We start from the raw sequence: 24,572 nt of genomic DNA, 5'->3' as shown, positions 1-24,572 counted from the left end.
TACCTTGTTGTAAACGCTCAAACGCAGATTCGGAATAAGAACTATCTTGCTCTCTTTTTCGATTTCTTATTTTATTACTGTTTTCGTTTCGTGTTCTGATTGCTTGGCGTGTGGTATTAACAGATATCCGGGACCTTTGGGAAATTAGGGTTCTCCTACTTTCCTAATTTAAACGGAAATCGACAGTGCGAATTTCGGTTCCCACAATAGCTATCTTAGAATGATATTTTAAAGATGAAAAGTGGCTCCGTATGTAAATCTTTTTTTTATTTATTCTATGAAGAATATTTAGTTTGGATTTTTTTTTGGGAACTGTAACAGCTTATAAATTTGATAAAAACACATGACAAAGATGTATCATTTGAGAAAATCAAAGAAAAAACAACTATTCTGTAAAGATAGAAAGCATTATCTTCTGTAAATATATGAAATAAATTGTCTATTTAAGCAAGTGTAGACAAAAACTGTGGGGTTTTGCTTCTTGTTGCTCAGAACTTGCAAGTCTACGTTTCCATATATATTAATAACAAAATAAATGAAAAGCGACAAGAAAATGATTATAGTAAGCTAGTATTGGATGATTGATTGCCTTGCATTGCGTAAGCTCTCAACCTTAGAAACAACTTTCTGACTTTTAAAGTTTTCCAAATTTCGATTATACAATATCAACATGCCATATAACAAGTGACCTAGTTTAAATTGTTGCCATGTGATAGTTGCATATGGAAAATAGAAGAAAGTTTCTTGCGGATTGGTTGCAATCTAACTCTTATACACGTCAGATATTTATGATGGATTTGTGAGCTCAAACTACGACATAAATTGTGAGTCTAATCGGTTGCAATCTAACTCTTAGTGTATTTATATGTTTTGATTGGCAATACGACTTTCAAGGATGGTCAGATCTGGTTGCGACGACTTTCTCTTTTATGGTTCAACAATAATGTAATGTTACGACATAATGTGCACATATTGAGAGATAAAGATCAACCCTTATAGAAGTTGTGACGGATTAAAAATTATTTTAAAAGATTTAAAAGAATATGACTTTTTATTATCTAATGTACTATTCTATGATAATTTGATAAATTGGTTTGATTCAGTGTATATATAAGTTTGTGTATTTTTCATTCTATTTCTGATGAAAAATTAATAAATAATTCTCTTTAGACATGTTTTGTTTCTATTCTCAACTTTATCATAGTGATAAAGGTCGACTAGCTATTTTCCCAAGAGAACTATGATATAGCACCAAATATCTTCAAAACTATTGTCTCTATATACATGTCCCCGAGACTAAAGTTTTATAGCTATTTCCCTCTGAATTTATAGTTCGAGACCTATTTCCCCACATTGATCGAATTAGACTGTTTAATATCGGTTTATTGTTTTACATGAGACTAAACCGAAATTACGACCAGAAGTAAGACCCGACCAAAGATTTACCTGACCAAAAGTAACACCCGAGCAAAAACAAAAACCAACCCGACCCTTACATATGTTCCTAAACCCAAAACACAAAAATCCCTAATTCTCTGACTAAAATAAGAAGCCTAAATTCATTTTCTGGAGCCTCATCATGTCAAATTGAAGGTTCGTTCACAAAGTTTTCAACTAGTTGTTCGGTTTCAAATTTGTCTCTTTCTCCGCAGCTTCTTCGTCGAACTCATCTTCCACGATTGGACCCTCCACGTTTTGTAAAGCTCCAGAGATTGACTCCATTGATAAATCGAATGATATTTTTTTTTCTAGGTCTCAACAAACTGAGGAATTTTTTTAATTAAGGGTTTCGATGGAATACCGGGTCTGGGTTTGGATCAATTTTTTTCTAATGTGTTTGGGTCTCAAATCGGGTTTAAATCGATCTTATTTGGTTAACTATCAACTTTAATCGATTTAGCCTCAGGTAAAACAGTAAACCGATATTAAACCGTCTAATTCGATCATTGTGGGTAAATAGGTCTCGAACTATGAACTTGGGGGGGAATTAGCTATAAAACTTTAGTCTTGGGGACGTATAGATAGAAGCAATAGTTTCAGAGAGATTGGGTGCTATATCATAGTTCTCGTGGGGAAATAGCACGTCGACCCCAGTGATAACGTGTCTCAAGATCAAATCTATGAATCTATTGTTACAAGAAAAATATGTGAATCTCTCTTCGCCATCCGTGGAGGTTTGATGAGCTAAATAAAGGGTTCATTTATTGGAAAGATTTCTATAGATGGTATGCTTCTCACACACACTTTGTTTGAACTTCATAAAGTCATTTTTTCACAAAGCCATTTTTATCTACTTTGCCAATATTTTGTTGACAAGTGACTTTGCCAATATTAACATTGCCAAATATAGACTCCTTCTTCATCGGTGTTCCATCGATCAAATAACCTCTCAAATCTTTCATCCTCTCTCTTTTTGCTCTTTCTTTTGCCAAAACCCGAACCAAAAAACTGTCTATTCTCAGCTGAAACAAACAAACTGAATCGTTTGTCAACAGAACAAATCATATAGAGAAAAAAACATTAACAATTATCGCCATTTTTAGCCAAACTCTGATGCAGTTTCTCAAGAATCTTGCTGCTGCATGTTGAGAGCAAAGTCTTTGTTACAATTTTTTTAAAGGATATTAGGTTCTGATCCTAATAAAGATGTTATCGTTTCGTATCCCATCTATGGGAACCCAGCCGGCCGCATTCGCAGCTAAAATAACAGACACCACAAAGACCGTGGCACAACTAAAGTCCGCTGCGACCCCCACGCCTCACAGCACAGTCACGTGCGGCTACCAAGCTCACGTGGCGGGCTTCTTCCGTAACGTCACCGTTTTATGGTCCAAGAATCTCATGAACCATTCCCTCACCGTCATGGTCTCGAGCCTAGACAACGACATGAACTACTGCTGCAAGATCGATCTCGTCAAGCCGTGGCAGTTCTGGAGCAAAAGAGGATCAAAATCATTCGACGTGGAAGGAAACTTTGTGGAGGTCTTTTGGGATCTAAGGTCGGCGAAGTTGTCAGGAAACGGTAGCCCCGAGCCGGTCTCAGACTATTACGTGGCAATAGTCTCCGATGAAGAGGTTGTTTTGTTGTTGGGAGACTTAAAACATAAAGCTTACAAAAGGACGAAGTCAAGACCCGCGCTGGTCGAGGGGTTTATATATTTCAAGAAAGAGAGCATTTTCGGGAAGAAAACGTTTTCGACAAGAGCGAGATTTGACGAGCAGAGAAAGGGACATGAACTGGTGGTGGAGAGCTCGAACGATGAGAAAGATCAAGAGATGTGGATAAGCGTGGATGGGATCGTGTTGGTGCACGTGAAGAATCTGCAGTGGAAGTTTAGAGGAAATGTGATGGTGTTGGTGGATAGAACTCCGGTGATGGTGTACTACGATGTGCATGATTGGTTGTTTGGGAGTTCGGAATCGACGGCGAGCTCGGGGCTGTTTTTGTTTAAGCCGGTGCCGGTTGGAGCGATGATGGTAGATGAGTACTTTAGCGATGCGGAGGATGGGGATAGTGGAGGAGGGAGTAGTCCTTTGAGTCGGTACAATTCGGCATCTAGTGGTTATGGGCAATTGCATGAGTTCTGTTTGTTTCTTTATGCTGGGAAACTTGAGTAATAAAATGTTAATACACCATAGAAACTTTATAGTGTTTTATTCCCTTTGAATCTCTTTTTCTATAATTTATTTGATCACCGGGCGAGTTATTCTTGGGTTCACCAGCCAATAGGAGTTCATTATTTCAAATTCGATATCTTTTAAAAAAAGAAACAAAATATTATCAAGTTATATTATGTTTTTAAAATAAAAAAATAAAAAAAAAATAGCAGCTACAGAAAAAAAGAATTAAAAAAATCTTTTTAACGTCGTCAGCAAAACACTAAACCCTAAATCCTAATCCCTAAACCCTAAATCCTAAACCCTAAATCTTTGGATAAACCTAAACCCTGGGGTAAACCCTAAACTCTTGGGTAAACTTTAAACCCTTGGGTAAATCCTAAAGTCTAAATAAAAAATACTAAACCCTAAAACTTTAAACCCTAAATCCTAAACCCTAAACCCTTGAGTGTTTTAGTGTTTAGTGATTTTGATTTAAAGTTTAACATTTATCCTAGAGTTTAGGGTTTACCCAAGGGTTTAGGGTTTAGGGTTTAGGGTTTAGGATTTAGGGTTTAATGTTTTGCTGATGACGTTAAAAATAATTTTTTTTGTAATTACTACTATTTTTTATTTATTTCTCTTTACCTTTTAATTTTAAAAAGATAATATAAATTGACAATATTTTGTTTCCTTTAAAGATATCGAATATGAAATAACATAATCCTATTGGTTGGTGAGGTTAAGCTAGGGGTGAACCCAAGAATAAGTCTCGGCCGGGGGAGATTTCATGTTGAAATCCAGACTAATTACCATGGTCAGTAAAAAATTGGATAATTAGCTAACCATCTTTGGAGATAGAGAAACTAGATCCTTAGAGCATCATTGTCGGGGGTGCTAAGCCCCGTCTCTTACGTTTTAAAAAAAAAAAAACCTAATAATGCAAGAGACGTCGCTTAATTAAGCGCTACAAGAGACGTCCCTTACCGGACAGGCGTCATAACGCGACGTCTCAGTCTCTCTCTCATCTCTCTTTCTCGACTGATTCGGTTTGATTCCTAAACTTCCACCACCGGAATCACCGCCGTCTCAGTCGCTTCACCGCCTCCTCCGTCCCGACCTTCCTCCCCAATGCCTCCTCCGTTGACAAATTGAAGAAAGCGGTAGAGGAAGGTAATGCCTACGGAGCTTTGCAGATGTACAAATCCTTCAGTGCCAGGTTCCTTCATTACCCAATTCATCAAGTATCGAAATACCTCTTTTTGATTCTGTTAATCGGTTAAAGTTTGGATCTTTGATGTTGTTTCTTACTTTTGAATTTGAGATTAAAAGCATTAGCCTTTTTTTTGTTTGCTCGGCAGATATGTTACGGGAAGGTACTTGCCATTATTGATTCTATTCAGGAAACATTAAGATCCATTAAATTAGAAGAAGAAAAAGAACAAGGAGACAAAATCAGAGACAAAAGAAGAGAAGAGAGCAGAGAAGGATGAGAAGATCTTGCCAGAGGAGAAGAACACAACTTCTGTTGCGCTTCCTTGCATTGATAAGCTTCGAGACGAGTTGTCTTGTGCAGTACGAATCTGAATCTTGATACTTTTTCATCATTATTCCTTGATTAGTGTTCTTAAAATTGAAACTTTGCTTTGTGATTCTGCAGATTTGTCTTGAGATTTGTTATGAACCAAGTACTACAACTTGTGGACACCGGTACATCTTACTACACAACAAACACCACAGAGTTGTCATTGTGCGGTGAATTTGGTACTGACTTGTTGTCTTTTGTGAGTTAATGAGATTTAAAGCTTCGAACTTTATCTAACAATGGTGTTTAACTATGCAGAAATGGCAAATACTGCACGGTTAATACAGTTCTTTGGAACACAATCCAGCTTATGTTCCCCAAAGAAGTGGAAGCACAGAGAGCTGCTGCTTCTGCTAACTTCCTAACCAAGGAAACGCCAAGCCCTAGAGACTCTAATCAGAAGGTAAGAAGCAGGAACAGAGATACGGCGTTTCAAGCTAGGTTGCAGAGAGAGGATATCTCGAGGTTACTTGTGTCTGAAGAGAAAAGGAGGAGAGGCGTGAGGTTGGATCAAGATAGCGATGCAGCGTTTGCGTCGCGGTTACAGCGGCAGGAATTTGCGTCTGCGTTTGGCGGTACGGTGGCTGAGACAATTTACACTTCTTCTTCATCAACGGCTCTAGCCTTTCTTTTGTTGTTACCTAAACAAATTTGATGTACTGATACAGGTTGCAGAGGGATGCATTGCCTCTTTTCAGTATGCTAAGAGTAAAATTTAAGTCTTGCATAGATAGAGAACCACTGCTTAACGAGGTATGCAAGATTAGTCTCTGCATGTTTTGATAATTATTATTATCTCCTTCCTTACTCTTGTTATCCCTCTTCTTTCAGACGCAGATAACAAACTCAAAGTCGTTAAAACTCCAAATGCTGTGAATCCCCTTGTGCTTGGTTCTTTTGTAAGTTTTTCAATCTAAGAACTTGAATATAAAGTTAGTTTGTACTATGTTTTAAGAAAAAGTTTAAGTTAATAAGAAAAATCAAATAAATTTGGTGTATAATTAATTTTTTTTTTTTTTTTAAAAACTTTTAAATAAGAGACTTGCAATGGAGCACATAAATTTTCAAGTCTCTTAATCCAGTTTTTTAATTCACTTTTACAATTAAAAAGTATTAAAAAAAATTAATTACTCTTAGAGCAACATTATTGTTAGGACCAAATTGTGTGTCCTTAGGTTATTTTATTTTTTTTTTTTATGTTAAGAGACAAAGATAAGGACAGTTCCCGAAAATGTAGATTATTGGTAGGACTTTTTGTTGTCTCTTAGTGAATTAATTGTTTATTTTAATAGGAAATGAGATATATAAAAAATAAGTTTAAAATAAAACATCTATATTATTAAAAGAGAAGTACTCATTTGAAAATGTTCTTACTTCATTAATTAAACTCTTTTTTTTTGCTTGTCTTTTTCAGTTGCATTTATGAAATATCCTAAAACGAATAAAACTGCCTAATTTATTACTTGTCTTTTCAGTTAGATTAATGAAATATGTTTAAATGAATTTAAACTTCTTATTTTATTGTTTGTCTTTTTCAGTTACCTTAATGAAATATCCTTAAATAAATTTGGATATAATGTCATTTAATCAACCAAAAAAACTCATGAGTTATCCTTACGTGCATTATTTTAATAATGGAGATTTTTAAAAACGTGCATCATTAAAATGTTACCTAAAACATGCAGCACTAATATATAACATGCATCAATAAAACTAGAATATGACTAACACAATTGTACGGATATTATTTTCAGTTGATTAAATTTAAAAATAATTATTTATTCAAAAAATATTTAAGAATGGCTATGTTTTTAAAAATTATATGGTATTATTTGCTCATAACTCATTTGTCATTTGATAAATTGTTAGAAAGAAAATTTTAGCATAATATAACTCAGTTGTCAGTTGCTAAATTTACGATTTTTATTTATATTTTTTATTATTTAATTATAATATTTTCATTTTATATTTGAAAGATAAATGAATTTTCTTTCAAACAATATTTTTGTAAATGTATTTTTTAAAAAATAATCAATTAAAATTGTTATTATCATTGAATATCATTATTTTTGACATAATTTGAGTTTTCGTTTACATCAACATAGATAGTTTAAGATGCAAAAAAAAAAATTTACTTAATGAATATAATATGAACGAATATTACAAATACATCATTTAATAAAATAAATAATTAAAAACTGAAAATTCACACCCGCGCTAGCGCGCGGGTCAGGGACTAGTACAACATTAAAATTGAAAACATAAGAAAATTACAAAGTTGCCAAAAAAAAATTACAAACATCATAAATAAAAGCAAACAAACATTTTTGTCAATTCATAAAAACTTAAAAATTATATGTTATTTGGAAGATGTCCAAATTTAGTCCATATATTTTCAATCAAATCATTTTTTAATTGTTGATGGGCTTTTGCATTCCGAAGTCTCGTTCGACGATCATTTGTAGTGTCGAGATTGTCGTGATTTGTAGGCATCCCGACGGAAAATGTATGCTCCACATCTTCTTCTTGTTGAAATTCAAAAACGTTATACTGAGTGAATGACTCTCGTTCATCTTCGACAATCATATTACGGAGTATGATATATGCTCTCATAATATTTGCTATTTTGTCTTTATCCCATAACTTAGATGGATTTTTGACAACGGCAAATCTAGCTTGCAGGACTCCAAAGGCACGTTTAACATCTTTTCGCACAGCTTCTTGGGTTTTAGCAAATAATGAATTTTTCTCACCTTGGGGTAGTCGGATAGATTGAATAAAAGTTGCTCATTTCGGATAAATACCATATGTGAGATAATAAGCCAAATGATACTTCGTTCCGTTGACACAAAAGTTTACTTGTGGCGCTATTCCGTTAATAATGTCATCGAAAACAGGTGATCTATCAAGAATATTAAGATCGTTCATAGTACCTGGAGCTCCAAAAAAAAGCGTGTCATATCCAGAGGTCATATGAAGCTACCGCCTCCAACACAATTGTTGATTTTTCGGTTCCTCGTGAATACATTCCTTTCCAAGCGGTAGGGCAATTCTTCCACTCCCAGTGCATACAATCAATGCTTCCAACCATCCCCGGAAATCCACGTTGTTCCCCAATATGGAGTAGTCTTTCCAGATCCTCCAGTGAGGGACGTCTTAGGTATTCAGCAAGTCGGACATATTCGTCAACTGTATCAGCCCCACCACCATATGCCAATTGACGAATTGCTGCAGTACATTTTTGGAGGAGTGATAAACTAGACCGTCCGGCTGCATCTTGTGTTGGTTGAAAATACGGTACTTTTGTGGAGAGACGATGCACAATACGCATGAACAATGATTTGTTCATTCGAAACCGTCGCCGGAATAAATTGTGAGTATATGTTGGAGTGTAGCTAAAATAATCATTCCAAAGCTTCTCGTGGCCTTCTTCCCGGTTTCTGTCGATAAAAATACGTTTTTTTCGCTCTTTTGGTTCTGGAAAAAGATCAGGGTTTTCAAAAAAATCATCAAATATGTTATTAAAATCATCATCATCATCTTTGTGGTAATGATAATGTGAAGAAGAAGCCATTTAAAATTTTAAAAAGAGAGAAAATGTTTTTAAAGTGAGCATACGAGAGATGATTTGAATACATGTTATGAGAGAAGATGATGATGTATTTATAGAAACTAAAAAATGTATCTTGTGATATTTGAAATATACATCTTGTGATGGCATCTTGTTTTCTTGTGGAAGAAACAAACAACCCATGTGACTCTTGAGTACATCTTGTGATACTATAGTACAAAGATGAGAGAATGAGTTCAAAGAGTACAAATTACACATTAAACAAAGACGTAGAGAGTACAAATTACACATTAAACAAAGTCGAGAAAGAGTTCAAAGAGTTCAAAGCCGAGAAAGAGTTCAAATCCATTACAAATTACACATGAAACTAAGACCATAACTCATTACACATGAAACTAATACCAAAACCATAACACGAACAAAGTATTCAAAGCCATTGGTAAACCTTGATTTTTTCTTAGCTAACTTACACACTATCTTCTCTAGCCTAATCAGTTTCTGCTCAGTCTCATAGTCACTCAACAAGGTTAGAGTTTCAACCTTTTCAGCCAATTGAAGTGTGTGTCTATCCCTGGCTCTCATCTCCTCCATAACCGCCACATCCCACCATTTCCATACATGGCACTCTCCATCATCAACATTATCACAAGTGTAGTATCTTCTTCCCGGATCATTTCTAGTGTAAGATGTGGCTAGAACAGGTTGACTACCACAGTAGCATGTCTGCGGAAATCCAAACTCAACCTCGGGTTGAGGAGGGTACTGAGCCGACGCACCATAATTGTAGCTTATCTCAGCTTGGTCTCGACGTATAAGATCTTCTGTCTCGCTGTAGCTACTGTCAGCTGTCTACCCACCATACTCCTCTGATTCAGAAGGCTGGTTGTAGCTATAGTCATGCCCCATGTTTAGCTAAACCTGAAAAAAAAATAGACAACATAAAGATAATACAAAGAAAGGCTCTAATGCTCAGAAAAAATAGACAAAACCACAGAAAGAGTTCAAAGCCATTATAAGAGTTCAAAGCCATTTATAAAGTAGATAGCAGCATTAACACAAGTGATTCTTTAATAAAGATAGACATTTAAAAGCAAACATAAAGTACATTCATCACGTTAAAGATAATACAAAGAAAGGCTCTAATTCTCAAAGCCGACAGCGAGTACGTAAAACAACATTTAAAAGACATAGTTATAAAGTAGAAACATAGAAAGACGACTCTAATGCTCAGAAATACTCAGCGAGTAGCTTATTCTTGACAATTTCTTCAGCCTCACTCAGTGGTTCTTTTTTGGCTAGGAGAGTGTCTAATATGGTCAGCTTTGACAGTTTCTCCTTCATCATGAGATCCTCCTTCTTCATTTCCAAAATGGTCGTATACTCAGCAACAGACTTCCCTTGACCATTATTCCTTTTAGCTTTAGCAGCCTTTACACCTTCAGGCCGGATGTCTTGATCACCAACAGTGGTGCTTGAAGTTTGGGAACCTGTCTCACCAGTTTTTCTCTTTGAACTGCCAGTGGGTTTAGGAGTGTTAAGGTTAAGCCATTTCTGTTCATAGCTCAACACACACCACGCATGCTCAAGATTAAATTTCGTGTTGTGATCAGAGTAGAAGATGGCATGAGCCACCTTGAGAACATCATTTTCATTCTGACCAGAACTGATTTGTCTTTCTGCTGCCGCATATGCGCCACAGAACTTGTTCACTAGATCATTGATTTTGTGCCACCTCTGCTTACAATGGAGATGCTCTCTTGTTTCACCACCCTCTCTAGCATGAGGACTTGTTGCGACATATTCGCCTACTCGTTTCCAAAAAGTCCCTGACTTTTGTTCATTCCCAACGATCGCATCTTTAGATGTGTTCAGCCACCCACTGATTAGAACCTCGTCATCGGCTGGGGTCCATTTCCTTCTCTCCTTACGGTCCACTGGTGTGTCTTCACGTAGAGTTCCAGCGTCGGTTTGTTGTGAACTGAATGGAGGAAAACTTTCATAAGGAAAGTTTTGACTGTTAAGAAGGCCCATATAACTAGATGACTGACTATATGGATCCATAGCTATTAGAACAGGGAGGCAATTATAGAAGAGAAACCGGAGAGAAACCGGAGAGGAGGGGATTTCGCAAACAAGAGAGAAAGAAGATGGTGGAGATATATGATACAATGAAGGATGGTTGGGGTTTAATAGGTGAAACTCTAAGAAGTAATAAGTTACAACCATAAACTCTAAGAAGTAATGACCGAACCATAAACTACCAAAGTAATGACCGAACCATAAACTCTGAGAAGTAATAACCGAACCATAAACTACCAAAGTAATTACCGAACCATAAACTCTGAGAAGTAATGACCGAACCATAAACTAGAAGTTATTACACATTACACAACCACAAAGCTAACAAGTAATTAAATATCAGTTTACTTTTCGCAAGTAACAAGCTCTTTGTACTAATTCTATCAAAAGAAATCATGAATCCCTAAAGCTACCGTAAGCATACACGCATGAACAATTTTGTTTTTGTAATCAAGCTCTTTTTACTAATGAATCTACGCATTGTCTTTATCACTGTAATCCCTAAAGCTACCCTAAGTATAGCATTACTAATGAATCTACAGATTTACTCAAAAGAATTCACAAATCAGAAATTTAGCATTAAATCCAAGCATACAATCAGAAACAAATTAGGAACCATCACAAACACGAAGCATCACAAACACGAAGCATCGTCACAACAAAAACAAATCAAACTCAAAGACGGAGATAGATCAACTCATTAAATCCTCTATATCGCAAAACGGAAGACAGAGAAGAAACACATACCTGGTTTCGATTGGATTGGCGGACAAGCTTTGGATGAAAGGAGAGATCGTCGTTGATTGAGCTATAGAGCGGTGTGGCTGAAGTCGCCGTCGAGAGAGAGAGAATAGGGAGACGCCGAGAATGATTTCCAGACCGAAACTCGTCTTCCCCCTACAAACACGAAGCATGCAATGAAATCGTCACAACAAAAACCAATCAAACCCACATATAGATCGACTTTTAAATCGTAAAACAGAGGACAAACAAGGAGCACATACCTCGTCTAGATTCGATTCGGCGGAGAAGCTTTGGATTACACGAGTGATCGGTGTCGATTGAGAGATCGATTGAGCGAACACGAAGCGGTGTCGTCGAAATCGCCGTCAAAAGAAAGAGAATAGGGAGACGAGACCAACATTATTTCGAGACCGAACCTCATGTTTCCCCTACCCCTTCGGTTTTCCTATCACACGATGACACGTGCTCCTTAAGGACGTCGTCGAAAACTTCTTATTTAACCCACGTTTCTCTTCTTTTTCCTTATTTTTCATTTATTTTTCGGCTCCTTTTCAATAAGGACGACGTTAGCATACGCCGATAATGTTGGTCTTAGAGTCCTTGCAATGCGGTTACTATTAACTGCGGTGGTTCGATTGTCACCGATCGAATCCTTAATAACAAAATTGAATTTTCTACAAAGACTACTGGTTAAGTTTGAAATATAAAGGAAGGCAAAGTTAACCATTCCATCCAGTTTAGAGATGATTTCATATATGCACAGCTGGTGAATTAAAGTCTCATAATCTTTATCTTTATATATAAAGAAATGTTTATCTTTATATATAAAGAAATGTTGCTTCTCTCCTGTGATGCCACCTAGGATCCAGGTCAGAAAGTCAAAAGTTTTGGGCATGACACGTGTCACCGTCGACCAAAATGCATCGCTTCATTTAATCTGAAATTGTGACGGGCTTAGATGTGGGCTTCGCATGAAAATTGTGTATGTGGCCTGACAAATGGATTTTGTCTGTAGCCCTAATTCTAAAGACGTGAAGCCATGGAGTTCTGATCCTCTCTCCGTTCTACGGCGGCGGCGCCGTGACACGGCGGAGTTTATGGAAGGGTTGTGTGATATGAATCTTCGTGAAGAAACTCTGGGTCAGGCTAGCTCTGTTCGTGTCGTTTCGCCTCATGTTCTTCTCCTCTGAGACGTTATGTGATACATTGATTTATAGCCATTAACAACTTTCTTAAATCCGTTGACCCACTCCACGCACGATTTATCACTAAATGCATCTCCTCTCTCTACAAGCTGTGGATCTCCAGCTATAAAAAGGTGAATCTTTATCCCCTAAAACATCATCCGCGCAAATACTAATCCTTTTAATCATCTCTATTTCTAGAGTGGTTATTTTATCTCGGAGGTGAACTGGACTGAGGGAGCAGTGGAGATGTTAATTCGGCAGAGGCAAGATGCGGCCTAAATAGATTGCATGATGTCCTTATGGCAAGACAAGCAAAGACTGAGCCAAAGATGGAGGCGATTCCAATGTCTGCGGCGGTGACATTAAGATTATCTCGGATAACTGGAAGGACAGGTGGAGCAACAAAAGAGGAATCGAAGCAACATAGGAACTAAAACCATAAAAGGTGGAAAGCTCTCATGTAAGGCTTGCGACGGAGATTAGCCAGAAAGTTGTGGATTCATTCACTGAATCTTTCAGTAGCGGCTCCTCCTCCTGGACCTCCACCAGCGCCAAGATTATGGTTAGCGAGTGAAAGTGCAGCGAGTGAGGTGAGTACACTCTGTTTTTTTTCTATTAAACATTTTTGTAAGCTCAGTAGCAATAGTGTTTCTTTGTTGTTGGTATTTAACGAGTTTATGTCATTGATGAGTAGATATGTGGAATATGTTCTTAACCGGTATTCAAGAACTTAATTATCTATCAAATGCAGGGAAAATGATCAGCTTTCCAAATACGGAGACACTAAAACAGCTCGGACCGTAATGCTAGCAGAAGTAAATCCTCCTTTTCGTAACAAATTGACGTAGTTCCCTACATTAAGATCTTCGATACTGCGGACTCTCATTAATCAAAGGTGTGTTTCTTTTTTCCTCACGATGATAGAACATGTTTCTGGATTCATTGTGCACATGTTCTCTTGCAGTCTTAACTGGCAGCACTAGCTGTGCAAAAATTCTAGGCCAAACCCAGTTATTCACAGACCACACATTGCGCAGTTCCGAATGGTCCTCTGGCACTTTCATCAGTCAATCAGCCTGTTACAACTTTGACAAAGCCAACAGCTTTTCCGTTACTTGGAGCTCATGGTGTAAGAAACCTCAACGTTTGACTGCTTTATTCAAGTTTCTGAATTGTAAAAATATTAACATTTGAGTAAATCTGTAGTTCTATATTCAATGTAGCCCTTTCCTCCTGTTACTACTGTTTCTGCTGCTAATGCTCCAACTGGCCCAGTTTACCGTAAGTTGTGGTACAATCATCTTATCTTACCATATTATCATTTGGTCAGGTTAGTTAAAAAAAGAAAACAATCAATTTTTTTTGGACAGAGTTGAATCTTGCCTGAACACAAAGTTTTTTTTCTCACTGATATTCTTATGCTGCAAACAGTCTGTTCATGCTTGGAAAAATTATTTATGTGTTCAGTACCATTGTCCAAAGTTGTAGAAGAAGAGTGGTATGTGCTTCTATACGTTTGAGTGGTCCAGTGTGTGAGAAAACGCATTCAAGAACGCTAAATCGTGTATTGGGCAGAGATAAATAGAACTTCATGTGTACATATTTCTTGTCTTGATGTCTAAGTTGATGATGTTAATTGGGGTGCTGAAGACTGAAGTTGACACCGGAGAAATCATGGGATTATGACCAGAATTTTCATGCAAACAGGATCTTGGATCGTAAGAGAAAGGACAACAGTTTCAAAACAGGAAAGAATAATGACAACAGAAGCTACGACTACTAAAATGTTGGGAACTGGAGTAGTAAGGATCAGCAATGAAGAGAGAATGAAGAAAGAGACGAGCTGTGCAATTTCTATAAAACCGTTTGTTTTCATTTCAAACCAAATAATTATGTTCCCCACACTGTCTCTCTCGACTGCACGTATGATTTCAGTTTCTATCTTTAACTGTTTTCAGTAGACTTGGCCAATAGTACGAACACACAAAAAAAATTAATAATTTATACAAATTTAGTGACTAACTCAATATTTTACAAATTCAGAATTAAATAAAGCCAGTTGAAAATTTATAATTCTCAAAACTGAATTAAGAATTTCCCAGATTTTTAATCTCTTTGGAGTTAACCCTAAACTTCCATTTTTTTTTGTTAAAACTGGATTAATTGTTTGTTTCAAACTGTTTGTCAAACAAATTACAAAAATCTCACCTTATGAGTTCAATAGGCCAACATTTTAAACTAAAATAAAATGAGCACTTAGACACAAACAAATAAAAACTAACTATAGATAGCCTACAAGTTTAAAAAAACTTAAGAAAATATTAGCATAAAAATAATTCACTATTGTAAACAAGTAAAGTTGTGAAACCATTGTATGATAGTACACCCAAATCACACCAATTAAGTTCAAACTCACATCCCATTAATATATCATTCAAAAGATAAAAGAACATCAATTATTTAGAGGCTAACAACTACAAAATATACACAACACAAAATTAATTAATACATCAAAAGATATGTTAACATAATACACTGCAGAAACTCCATTGTTCAACTATTTATGATTGGTTGTACATTTAACAAAGTTTTACATCAAAAATTATATATGTAAGATAAAAAAATATTTAGATCATGGGACTGATTAGCTGGGTTGTAAGTGCAGAAATTTTGTTGTAGTAATTTAGTTTGTAGTTTTTAGTGACATAGTTACTATTTTTTTTAATATATAAAATATTACAATTTTTAAACCGCTGATATATATATATAAAGGGTTGTAAATTTAAAGTGCATGATCAATCAAATTATTTAGAAACTAATGTGAAAACAACATTTATTAAAAAAAAAGTCAAGTGAATTGAAGCATTTCTACAATGCAACCAATCAAACACATAATTAAAATTTAATCAATTTTGGTTTATTTTGCTCATCACCTGAAATATAATTTCCAAAACAAAATATCAAAAATTTGGATACTAAAATTTATGAGATTCATATGATTAAAAACAAATATTTTTAAAAAATTATAATTTTATCGCTACTTATATTTTATAATAGATTATAATATTTATATATATCAAAATAAATATACAAAATATATAATAAAATTAAAATTTAAACAAAAACCCGGGCGTAGCCCGGGCCGAGCCTAGTCTTTATATATAAAGTACACATTGAATCACTCCCAGGGTGTCCAGCTCGAATGCCACGTTATCAATTAGTGCTCTCTGGGAGTGACACGTGCCCACTTAACTAATACTCTGCGTTTCATTAATCATGGTTTGTTATTCTTATGGGCCTTTGAATTTGCAAAGTGTCTGTGTTAGGCTTTGTAAAACCCATCATGAGAGAGAATAAGTCTAAATTCTCGAAACGTGTCGTTTTGTAACGTAGAAGTTGAACCTATTCTTTTTCCGCCATCGCGATGTCTGCTCACAACTTTAGGTTTCCATTTATTTGTTTCATCTTCTTCTTCCGATCTTGAAATTTACCAGTTACACAATCTTCTTCTTAAAGTTCTCTCTAAATCCATCATCTTAAAGTTCTCTTTAAATCCATCCTCCACGATCTACATTCAATGTGAACTTCGCTCTTGCAAGGCGGTGGAGATTCGAGTATAAAAAGGTTAGCATCCTTACTCTCGAAATCATCCTACCAATCTATTCAAAGAGAAATCTATTTATTTTCTTGAAATAAAAATCTGTTCAAAGAAATGTCAGGGGTATCCTTCTTCAGCTGCGCTGCAGGGAACACAGAAGTGTGTGTGAATGGAAGAGAGCTTCACAAGAGAGACTTGGAGTTACTAGCCGGTCGTGGTCTTCCTAGAGACAAGAACCGTTCTTACATACTTGATATATCAGGAAGAATCCTTGATGGAGAGTCATGGGAAGAACTTAAAAGCCTTGGCAAATTATCCCCAACGTAAGCTAATAATCACACTAAATACATAAGAGTCTTTTTAAGTTTGAAGTTTTGTTGAAATTTTTTAAATAACTGGTGAAACAAGGTTGATAAGGTGAAGCATGGATTTGGTATGAGAGTTACATAACTGGTAAGATACACATATGTCTCCTTACGTGTTTATCATCTGCCAAGTATTAACACATCTACAAAACTTCCTCTGCCAAATAGGCTGAAGGAGTAAACCCTGACGACTCTAAGATGCCTCCATTTATTCCCGATATGGAAGCAAAGACATACACTTTCCAAGTCATTGTTAGTACATATAACTTCACAGCAATCAGACATTCACCATCACACGCATTCTCGATGAACGTGACCGTCCCTGACGTTGTCGACAACATAAGTGATGGGTATTATGTTGTTTCGCTATATACATTTGAATGTATGTATGATCATCTGGTTGGATCAGGGAGGTAGCGATGATGATGGGGACGACATGCCAGATGCAATCCAATTCCTGTTAAGGTTGAAACTGGAGGGAGCAGTGGTGAGGCAGATCCAGTTGGTGCTACGCAGAAGAAGACGGCCAACTCATTTTCCGAGGTGGTTAAGAAGGCGTGTGTGGCTTGAGATGGACTAGAAAGAACTATAAACTCACTACTCTAAATTTAAATAATGCTTATGCATCTTCATTTCTTTTTGCGTATTGGTTATCTCTGTTTTTGTCTTTCCCCAATCTATGGATAGTATATGTTTGGTTCATACAATCTTCTTAATATGAGTTATCTATCTATTAACTTTCCATTTCAAATTTACTTTTACTTATACATTTGTTTTAAGTCTTTTGATTCAAAATGTGAGAAAATGACTCTTTTGTTAAAATTTCCCGGATTAGATTTATTAGCTAACATTTTTAAAAAAAATTATATATTTACTTAAACCTTTAAATTTTAAAATTATTATTTATTGGTGTTGGAGTATAGTTAATGATTATTTTATTACATTAATGCATTGGTTATAAACCTTAATTTTGATTGGAGCCTGAATATTATGATAATAAGTAAATAATAAACGTATAGAGTTTAATTATTAGGGCACATGTATTATACAATCGTTAAGTTACCTTATGATACATGTTATTATCGTTAAAAGCTATAAGGTCTGACAACTACTAAACTTAATAGTTAAAACCCGTGTAATATGCACGAGCCGCAAAGTTGAACATGATATCAAACTGTGAGATTTATGCATATCCTGGTTGTTGTAATGTCTGACTGTATTACCTTACATATTATCAACCATACGTTAAGACTGATGAAAACCAGCTCATCGAACCGCCTGATGCAAACACATCGGACCATACAGTTATTGTTTCAACAACTGTTATCATATAAACATCTATATATATATATACTAGGATCGGCGGGCGGGATATACTTTACTTGTGATCTAGGTTATTATTTTGTATGATTTTGTGTTTTATGTTTTAAGTTTTCATTTCCAAGAGATGTATATGATAATGAGTTTTATCTTTTATAAAATTTTTGGTGAGGAGGGATTATATGTGATAATATATATTTTGCTTATGTTACAATAGTTGATTATGTTGTTCAAAAAAAAAATTAACTTTATGATACTATATATTAATTAAATTTTACCTACTTTATTAAATTATTTGATATATAATGTGTGTTGAATTTGATGATAGTATATTATCTTTATCTGTAATTTAATGAAAACATCAAAATATTGAAATTGAAAAAAAATATGAAAGATGAATACATTTTTTAAAAGATGATTTGTTTATGTTTATATAAAAGTTATATATAATAGTTATGTTATTATTATTTAAAAGATGAAACATATAATGGAGTACGAATCAAAACCAATTGTTTCGTGTTAAGAACATCTCCAAAAGCAATTTCAAAATTTCAAATATATATTTTTAATGGAGCTACGCGCGGGAATAGTTTTCTTATTATTTTTTTTTTATAATTGTTGTTATATTTTTTATTTTATGTGTTAAAATTGTTTAATGTCAGGAACTCAATCCAATCTTGTTGCTATTAACTAAATTTTATAATTAAACTTATTTTGGTGTTGCATATATATATCTATTGATTAGTTTTGTTTTAGGTTATCTTAATTTATTTACACTTTTATTTATTTTGTCATTTTTTGTATTACATCTATACTTCTGGTCATGCAAATATATAAAAAAATTATGATTATATCAGTATAGAATCTATGGTTAATTTTGTTTTGGAATTCATGAGTTTTTTTAACACATTTATTTGAATAAATCTTTTTGTTTATATTAATACAAACTTTTTTCTTTTTTTTGTTCTTATGTCTTTTTTGTTATATCTAGTTTATATGTTTTTCAATTATCTGTTGTGGTTTTTCTTAATATTTTGTTGGTTTGATTTTAATGATTTAAAAGAAAACTGACATATTCACTTATTTAAAATTTCCGTAGACTTTGATTGATGAAATGTGAACATGTTTTAAATATCTTTTAAAGAGAAACATATATGTGCTTTATGAAAGTACGACCTATATGTTTTAAATATCTTTTAAAGAGAAACATATATCTTTTAAAGTTCGTAAACTCGTATGACTTTCATCCTATTTTTCTATTTTCACGTACAAAATTAACAAACTCGTCTTTGTGCAGGTATCTAGAAGTGGACTTTCGAGTGGGCTGCTGTAATAAAGCTAGAGCCGAGGCCCACTAACAGTCACCTGACCAACTCTAACCTAATTTTTTTTCTCTTTCGACACCAAGAATCAAACAAAATCTCCTTTGTCTTCCTCTATTCTTTTTTTTTTTGAGCAATCGTCTTCCTCTATTCTTCATACCTAATCTTTTTCTCATCTTCGTTAATCTCCAAGCTCATCCTAGCACCAAATCCGTTGCCACTGTTTTGTCTCAACGGAACTCCAATTCTAATCATCTCCAACAATCTTTAGTCTCCATCTGAGATTGAATTAAGCTAAGCTTCTTATTCCTTATCTGATTTTGTTGCGATGACAATATCAGCGACTCCGTTGTTATCATGTCTATAGAGGCCCGACTTACCAGATGGTCAAAAATCCAGTCGATCCCGATGCGTCTCCCGTCGCTATTTTTTGTATTCCTCCGACGATTTTATCTCCGTGGTAAGCACATCCATATTCGGTTGAGTCAGATTGAGAGAGATTCGCGAATCTCACTCATACCTCCTTAATCGATCAAAGCTCTCCTTTCTAGATTTGACTCAGATGTCGATCCCGACCTGTAACTCTCCTGTAACTCTCGTCGACTTCTTTGAGAACAACAGTCTGACCAACCAAATCAAGGTTCGAGACCTGAGCTTCCAATTTATTTTCTGGCGAACTTGGACCATCAAGCTTAGGCTCTTCCAGTGAGACTCATGTACGCCTCTCTTCCTTCTTCTTTCACATTCTGCCCAAAGATTTTTTTTTATGGTTGTGTGGAATGAAATGATGATGTTCACGGGTTCCAAGCTCACCTTTTATAGCAGAAGATTCTCCGACTGGAAGAAAAAAGATATTCATTGAATGAGGAAACATGGAAGGGTGGGTAATTAAGAAGGTTGTCAATGGCAACATTGAATGCATCCCTTAACGGTCCGGTTTCCCTTTGCTGTCGAGAAGGAATACAGACAAATCGACACAAATGACAGCTCTTACCAAAGATTGGCCGTAAAATTCGTCTCTCATAACCTATCCGAAACTCCATGGTCGGTTTAACAAATCAGAGTTTGAAGAATATCATGAACCTTAAAAATAGATGATTGCAAGATTGTCAATATTGGGTTTCGACAATGTTTTCAGTTTCGGCTCAACTCTATAACAGAACTGAAAGCAGCAGTTCACTCTATAAATGAAATGCAGAGTATTAATAGAAGGGACACGTGTCGGCTTCTCAGGACTCGACTTTGTGACATGGATGCTGAGGTGGCGCAACAGGAGGGAGACAAACATTTATATATATATATATAGATATAATGACAGTTTCAGATTATCTATTTTAAAATATTTTTAGTTATAATGAATAAGTTATTTCTTTTATATTGTGTAAAGCATTAATTTTGAGAATTGTATAAAGAAAAAGAAAAAAATAATTTATTTTATGAAAGATATATATAAATGAGACAGAAATAAATTTATTTTACTTCTTATTTACAACACCACTGAATTAAAAAACTGTAAACTAAATATTTATAATTTAAAATATTATAATAACTCGACATCATATAATTTCTAAAATGAATATTAAAATAAATAGTTAGAGTAATTTATGAAACATATATATAAATGAGACAGAAATAACTTTATTTTACTTATTATTTATAACACCACTGAATTAAAAAACTGTAAACTAAATATTTATAATTTAAAATATTATAATAACTCGACATCATATAATTTCTAAAATGAATATTAAAATAAATAGTTACAATAACTGTGAAAATTTTATGAAAATAAATGCGATTTATTATTAAAATTAACTAAACATTTTAAAGTACATTTATTATTATAAATTTATTTATTCATAAAAATCATGTGTTTTCTTCATTTTATCATAAAAAGACATACCAAAACGTAATGCAAACTTCACTTCTAACCAAAGATACTTCAAATAAGTTTATAGGTGTTCAGTCTATGGCTAATATTTTTATATGCAAAAAGAGGTTAAACCTATCGTACTGATTATACATGCCCACACACTTAAGACCCAAAGATTAGAGCAACCATAATTAACCAATAAATTATGGATTACAAATTATATAAAAAATACTATAAGAAAACCCACATACACCTCAAACATAATTCCTACAACCTTTAATATTATTTTAGACGATAAACGTCAATATACTGCTCTTGCAAAAATTAACGAATGAAAATATACAATTATATATTTATATAGATTATATATAAACTAAATTCCGTACGTAGTGCGGGCCGACCCTAGTCTATAATATAATGAGGCAGTTGCCTCATTCCTGTGCCGCAACGTCAGCGGTCTGTGGGTCTCACTTTTAAAAAGTGTGAAAAAGTGTCAAGCCTGTGGCTTGAACCCGGGTTATTGAGAAATAAACACCAACATTAATACCACTAAACTAAAGTATAATTTGTACATTGATGGCCAAAACTAATATATATTTATGATAGGAGAGTTTACTCTCTCCTTAAGGTGTATACGTATGCATTTTATAAAGACTGTGGAGTCCATGATTCTCGGTTTGGTTTAGTAATTATGTTCTAGCGTTTGGTTTTTAAATTATATGGTATGATTTGAGTTTTCCCGTTCAATTAATGTTTTATTATGTTATTAAACACAACGTTTTGTCGATTAGGGTTTTTTTAATTGTTCTTCGTCTCTTTACCTTTGCCGTCTCCGTTCAGCATCTCTGCAACCACCAAACATTAATCTTTCCAATTGTTCAACGTATGTCTCTTGATTTACCAATTAATGTTTTCGTCATTTAATTCAGAAGCGATGTCGACCTCTCCGTTTCCTTCACGCCAAACCTATAAATTATAGATGAATCTTCAGAACCTCTGTTAGTTATTCTTCTTTATCAAGCGTTCATTGTTGCTCGACTTCCCCCGTTTTTGGAACTCGAAAAACATCAAGAAGCATGGTGAATTCATGGGAACCACTCTACTCAGGTATTGTATCGACAAAAAATTAATAGATTATTTACTTTCATTTTTTTTGTTGCTATATGTTTCAGATTGTCTCTCATCACACTGCAGGGAATTATATGAAGTCAAAGAAGACAAATAAGAAGTTTGATTTCAAGGTGTTCACCGAGACCGGTCCAAAAGCAAGTCTGATTACGGATGGTACACAACAAAGTAAGCGTACAAGTCTGATTTCTTTTTATGAATTAGAATTTCAAGAAGAAAACATCAAAAAGAAACATAAGAATTTTAGATGATTAATTTTCTATATTATAGGTTCAAGATAGATGACAGTGACCTTAAGAATAAAGGAGGCAAGTCTACTGTTAGAGTTTCTAACGTTGGCCACGCATTGCATGTCTGGCTCAATGGAGAATACCATGGTAAGATTGAGAAGCTACAATATTTAGATGTTATGTTTAGAGAACTGGAATAATTAATGAATTTGTTCAGGAAACGAACATAGTAGCCATGATGAGAAGAGCCCATGGTCATTGTCAGGACCCTGCTTATGTTACTTTCTCTGTGCTAAGCCTAGCAATGCATTTCCATGGCTGGCTCTCCTTCTTCATTACACTATACTATAAGTTGCCTCTCAAACAAGATAGGACGGGTTACTATGAATATGTTGGTTTCTGTCCATGAACTTTTGGTTCTGGAGTGCAGTTTTCCACACTCGGTAATCATCTACACATTACTTTTATCATCCACAATCTTCTGGTGATCTGTCTCTATGGTTTCTCAGGGATGTTAACATCACAAAGATGTTGGACTACTCATCTGCAATAGCCGTTCTCGGATTCTCACTCATCGTATCCATCCTAAGAACCTTTGATGTTCGGGTGGAGGCTGCAAGAGTCATGGTATCCGCTCCAGTACTAGCTTTAGTCACCACCCACGTACTGTACATTAACTTCTACAAACTTGACTATGGTATACAGAGAACTCTTTCCCCTATCTGAAACCAATTCCATTTTTTTTTCTCCACATTCTCTGTGAGTTCAATGTTGTTTACAGGTTGGAACATGATTGTGTGTGTGGCCATGGGAGTCACTCAGCTTTTCCTATGGGCAAGATGGGCAGCTGTTTCTAGGCATCCTTCTAATTGGAAACTGTGGGTGGTTGTGATAGCTTCAGATTTAGCTATGCTTTTAGAGATATATGACTTCCCTCCGTATGGAGGCTACTTCGATGCGCACTCTAATTGGCACCTCGCCACAGTTCCTCTAACCATTCTCTAGTGGAGCTTTATTAGAGACGATGATGAGTTCAAAATTTCGGTCTTCTCAAGAAATCTAAGACAAAGGCGAAGTAAGTTTACTTACAGATGCAGAGGTTTCTTGAGCTTTTTCAATGTTTTTTATTCAGAGATTTGACTTGGCCTTGCTTTTGGTCAATTGAGTCTTAAGACTTTTGTCAATCTTTTTGAAGTCTTAAGACTTTTGTTAATATTATGAGAAAATCTTGTGATCTATATATGATTGTGTTAATAAAATTTGATTTTACATAAATTGTGTGAATTGTAGGGTTTAATTTAATTAAACAAAATTAGCTTTAGTGACCATTCATACAAAATCTAAAGTATTTCAATAATTTCATGACACCATATTAACCATTGCGCAAAGTCACTTAAAACAATTGCAGCAAGGAACCACAAGTCGAAAGCCTTGGTCAGTTTATATACATTTACTCATGTTTGATACAATAATGTTCCATATTGAAAAAAATATATTTTCGGAAGCGCGGGACTACGCTCCTAGATGCCTTTGGCGGGGTGGACGATCATTGGGTTGAATTAATAACTGGAAACCTAGAAGCTCTCCTGCCGATGAAAAATAAAACGAACTAACAGTTGAGTAGGAAGCAGAGAAAACTAATGTTCCAAGACCCACCAAATTTCAAACCTAAACAATTTAAACCCAGTTTATTTTCTTGAAACATAAAGCTATACCAATTTCTTTTTTGGTCTGCAATTGATTTTTTTTTTTAAAACCACAAAACCATTTTTATTAAAAAAAATCGCTAAACCTCTATACTAAATAGTTATGTAACAATATAAATATATAAATATTTTTCACTTATTACTTTAATTTTTTAAAAAAGACTACATTTTAGAAGTTTCACAATAAAATCCGTGTAAACTAAGAAAACTATTTTATTTACTGTACATATACATTTAAAAAATTTTAAATCAAAATTTAAATCCTTT

The 24,572-nt window shown here is 34.7% G+C and overlaps 2 protein-coding genes, 1 long non-coding RNA gene and 1 pseudogene across 3 annotated transcripts; 3 read left to right on the top strand and 1 right to left on the bottom strand.

Annotated features, from left to right (window-relative positions):
- Positions 1 to 269: 269 nt before the first annotated feature.
- Positions 270 to 3,695, top strand: LOC111207401. The gene has a single exon (XM_022705397.2). The coding sequence runs from the start codon at positions 2,647 to 2,649 to the stop codon at positions 3,616 to 3,618; it is 972 nt and encodes a 323-aa protein (XP_022561118.2). The 5' UTR covers positions 270 to 2,646; the 3' UTR covers positions 3,619 to 3,695.
- A 1,336-nt stretch (positions 3,696 to 5,031) lies between these two features.
- On the top strand, positions 5,032 to 6,151 carry LOC125589781. Its single transcript, XR_007325935.1, has 3 exons — positions 5,032 to 5,172; positions 5,258 to 5,361; positions 5,441 to 6,151. It is a non-coding gene; the product is annotated as an uncharacterized LOC125589781 (long non-coding RNA).
- A 3,829-nt stretch (positions 6,152 to 9,980) lies between these two features.
- On the bottom strand, positions 9,981 to 10,814 carry LOC106430949 (glutathione S-transferase T3-like). Its single transcript, XM_013871748.2, has one exon. The coding sequence runs from the start codon at positions 10,812 to 10,814 to the stop codon at positions 9,981 to 9,983; it is 834 nt and encodes a 277-aa protein (XP_013727202.2).
- An 11,836-nt stretch (positions 10,815 to 22,650) lies between these two features.
- Positions 22,651 to 23,678, top strand: LOC106384736 (annotated as a pseudogene).
- The last annotated feature ends 894 nt before the right edge of the window (positions 23,679 to 24,572 follow it).

This window comes from Brassica napus, chromosome C7 (genome assembly GCF_020379485.1).
Source record: "Brassica napus cultivar Da-Ae chromosome C7, Da-Ae, whole genome shotgun sequence".
NCBI lineage: Eukaryota > Viridiplantae > Streptophyta > Magnoliopsida > Brassicales > Brassicaceae > Brassica > Brassica napus.
This window is presented reverse-complemented; position numbering and strand designations above follow the sequence as displayed.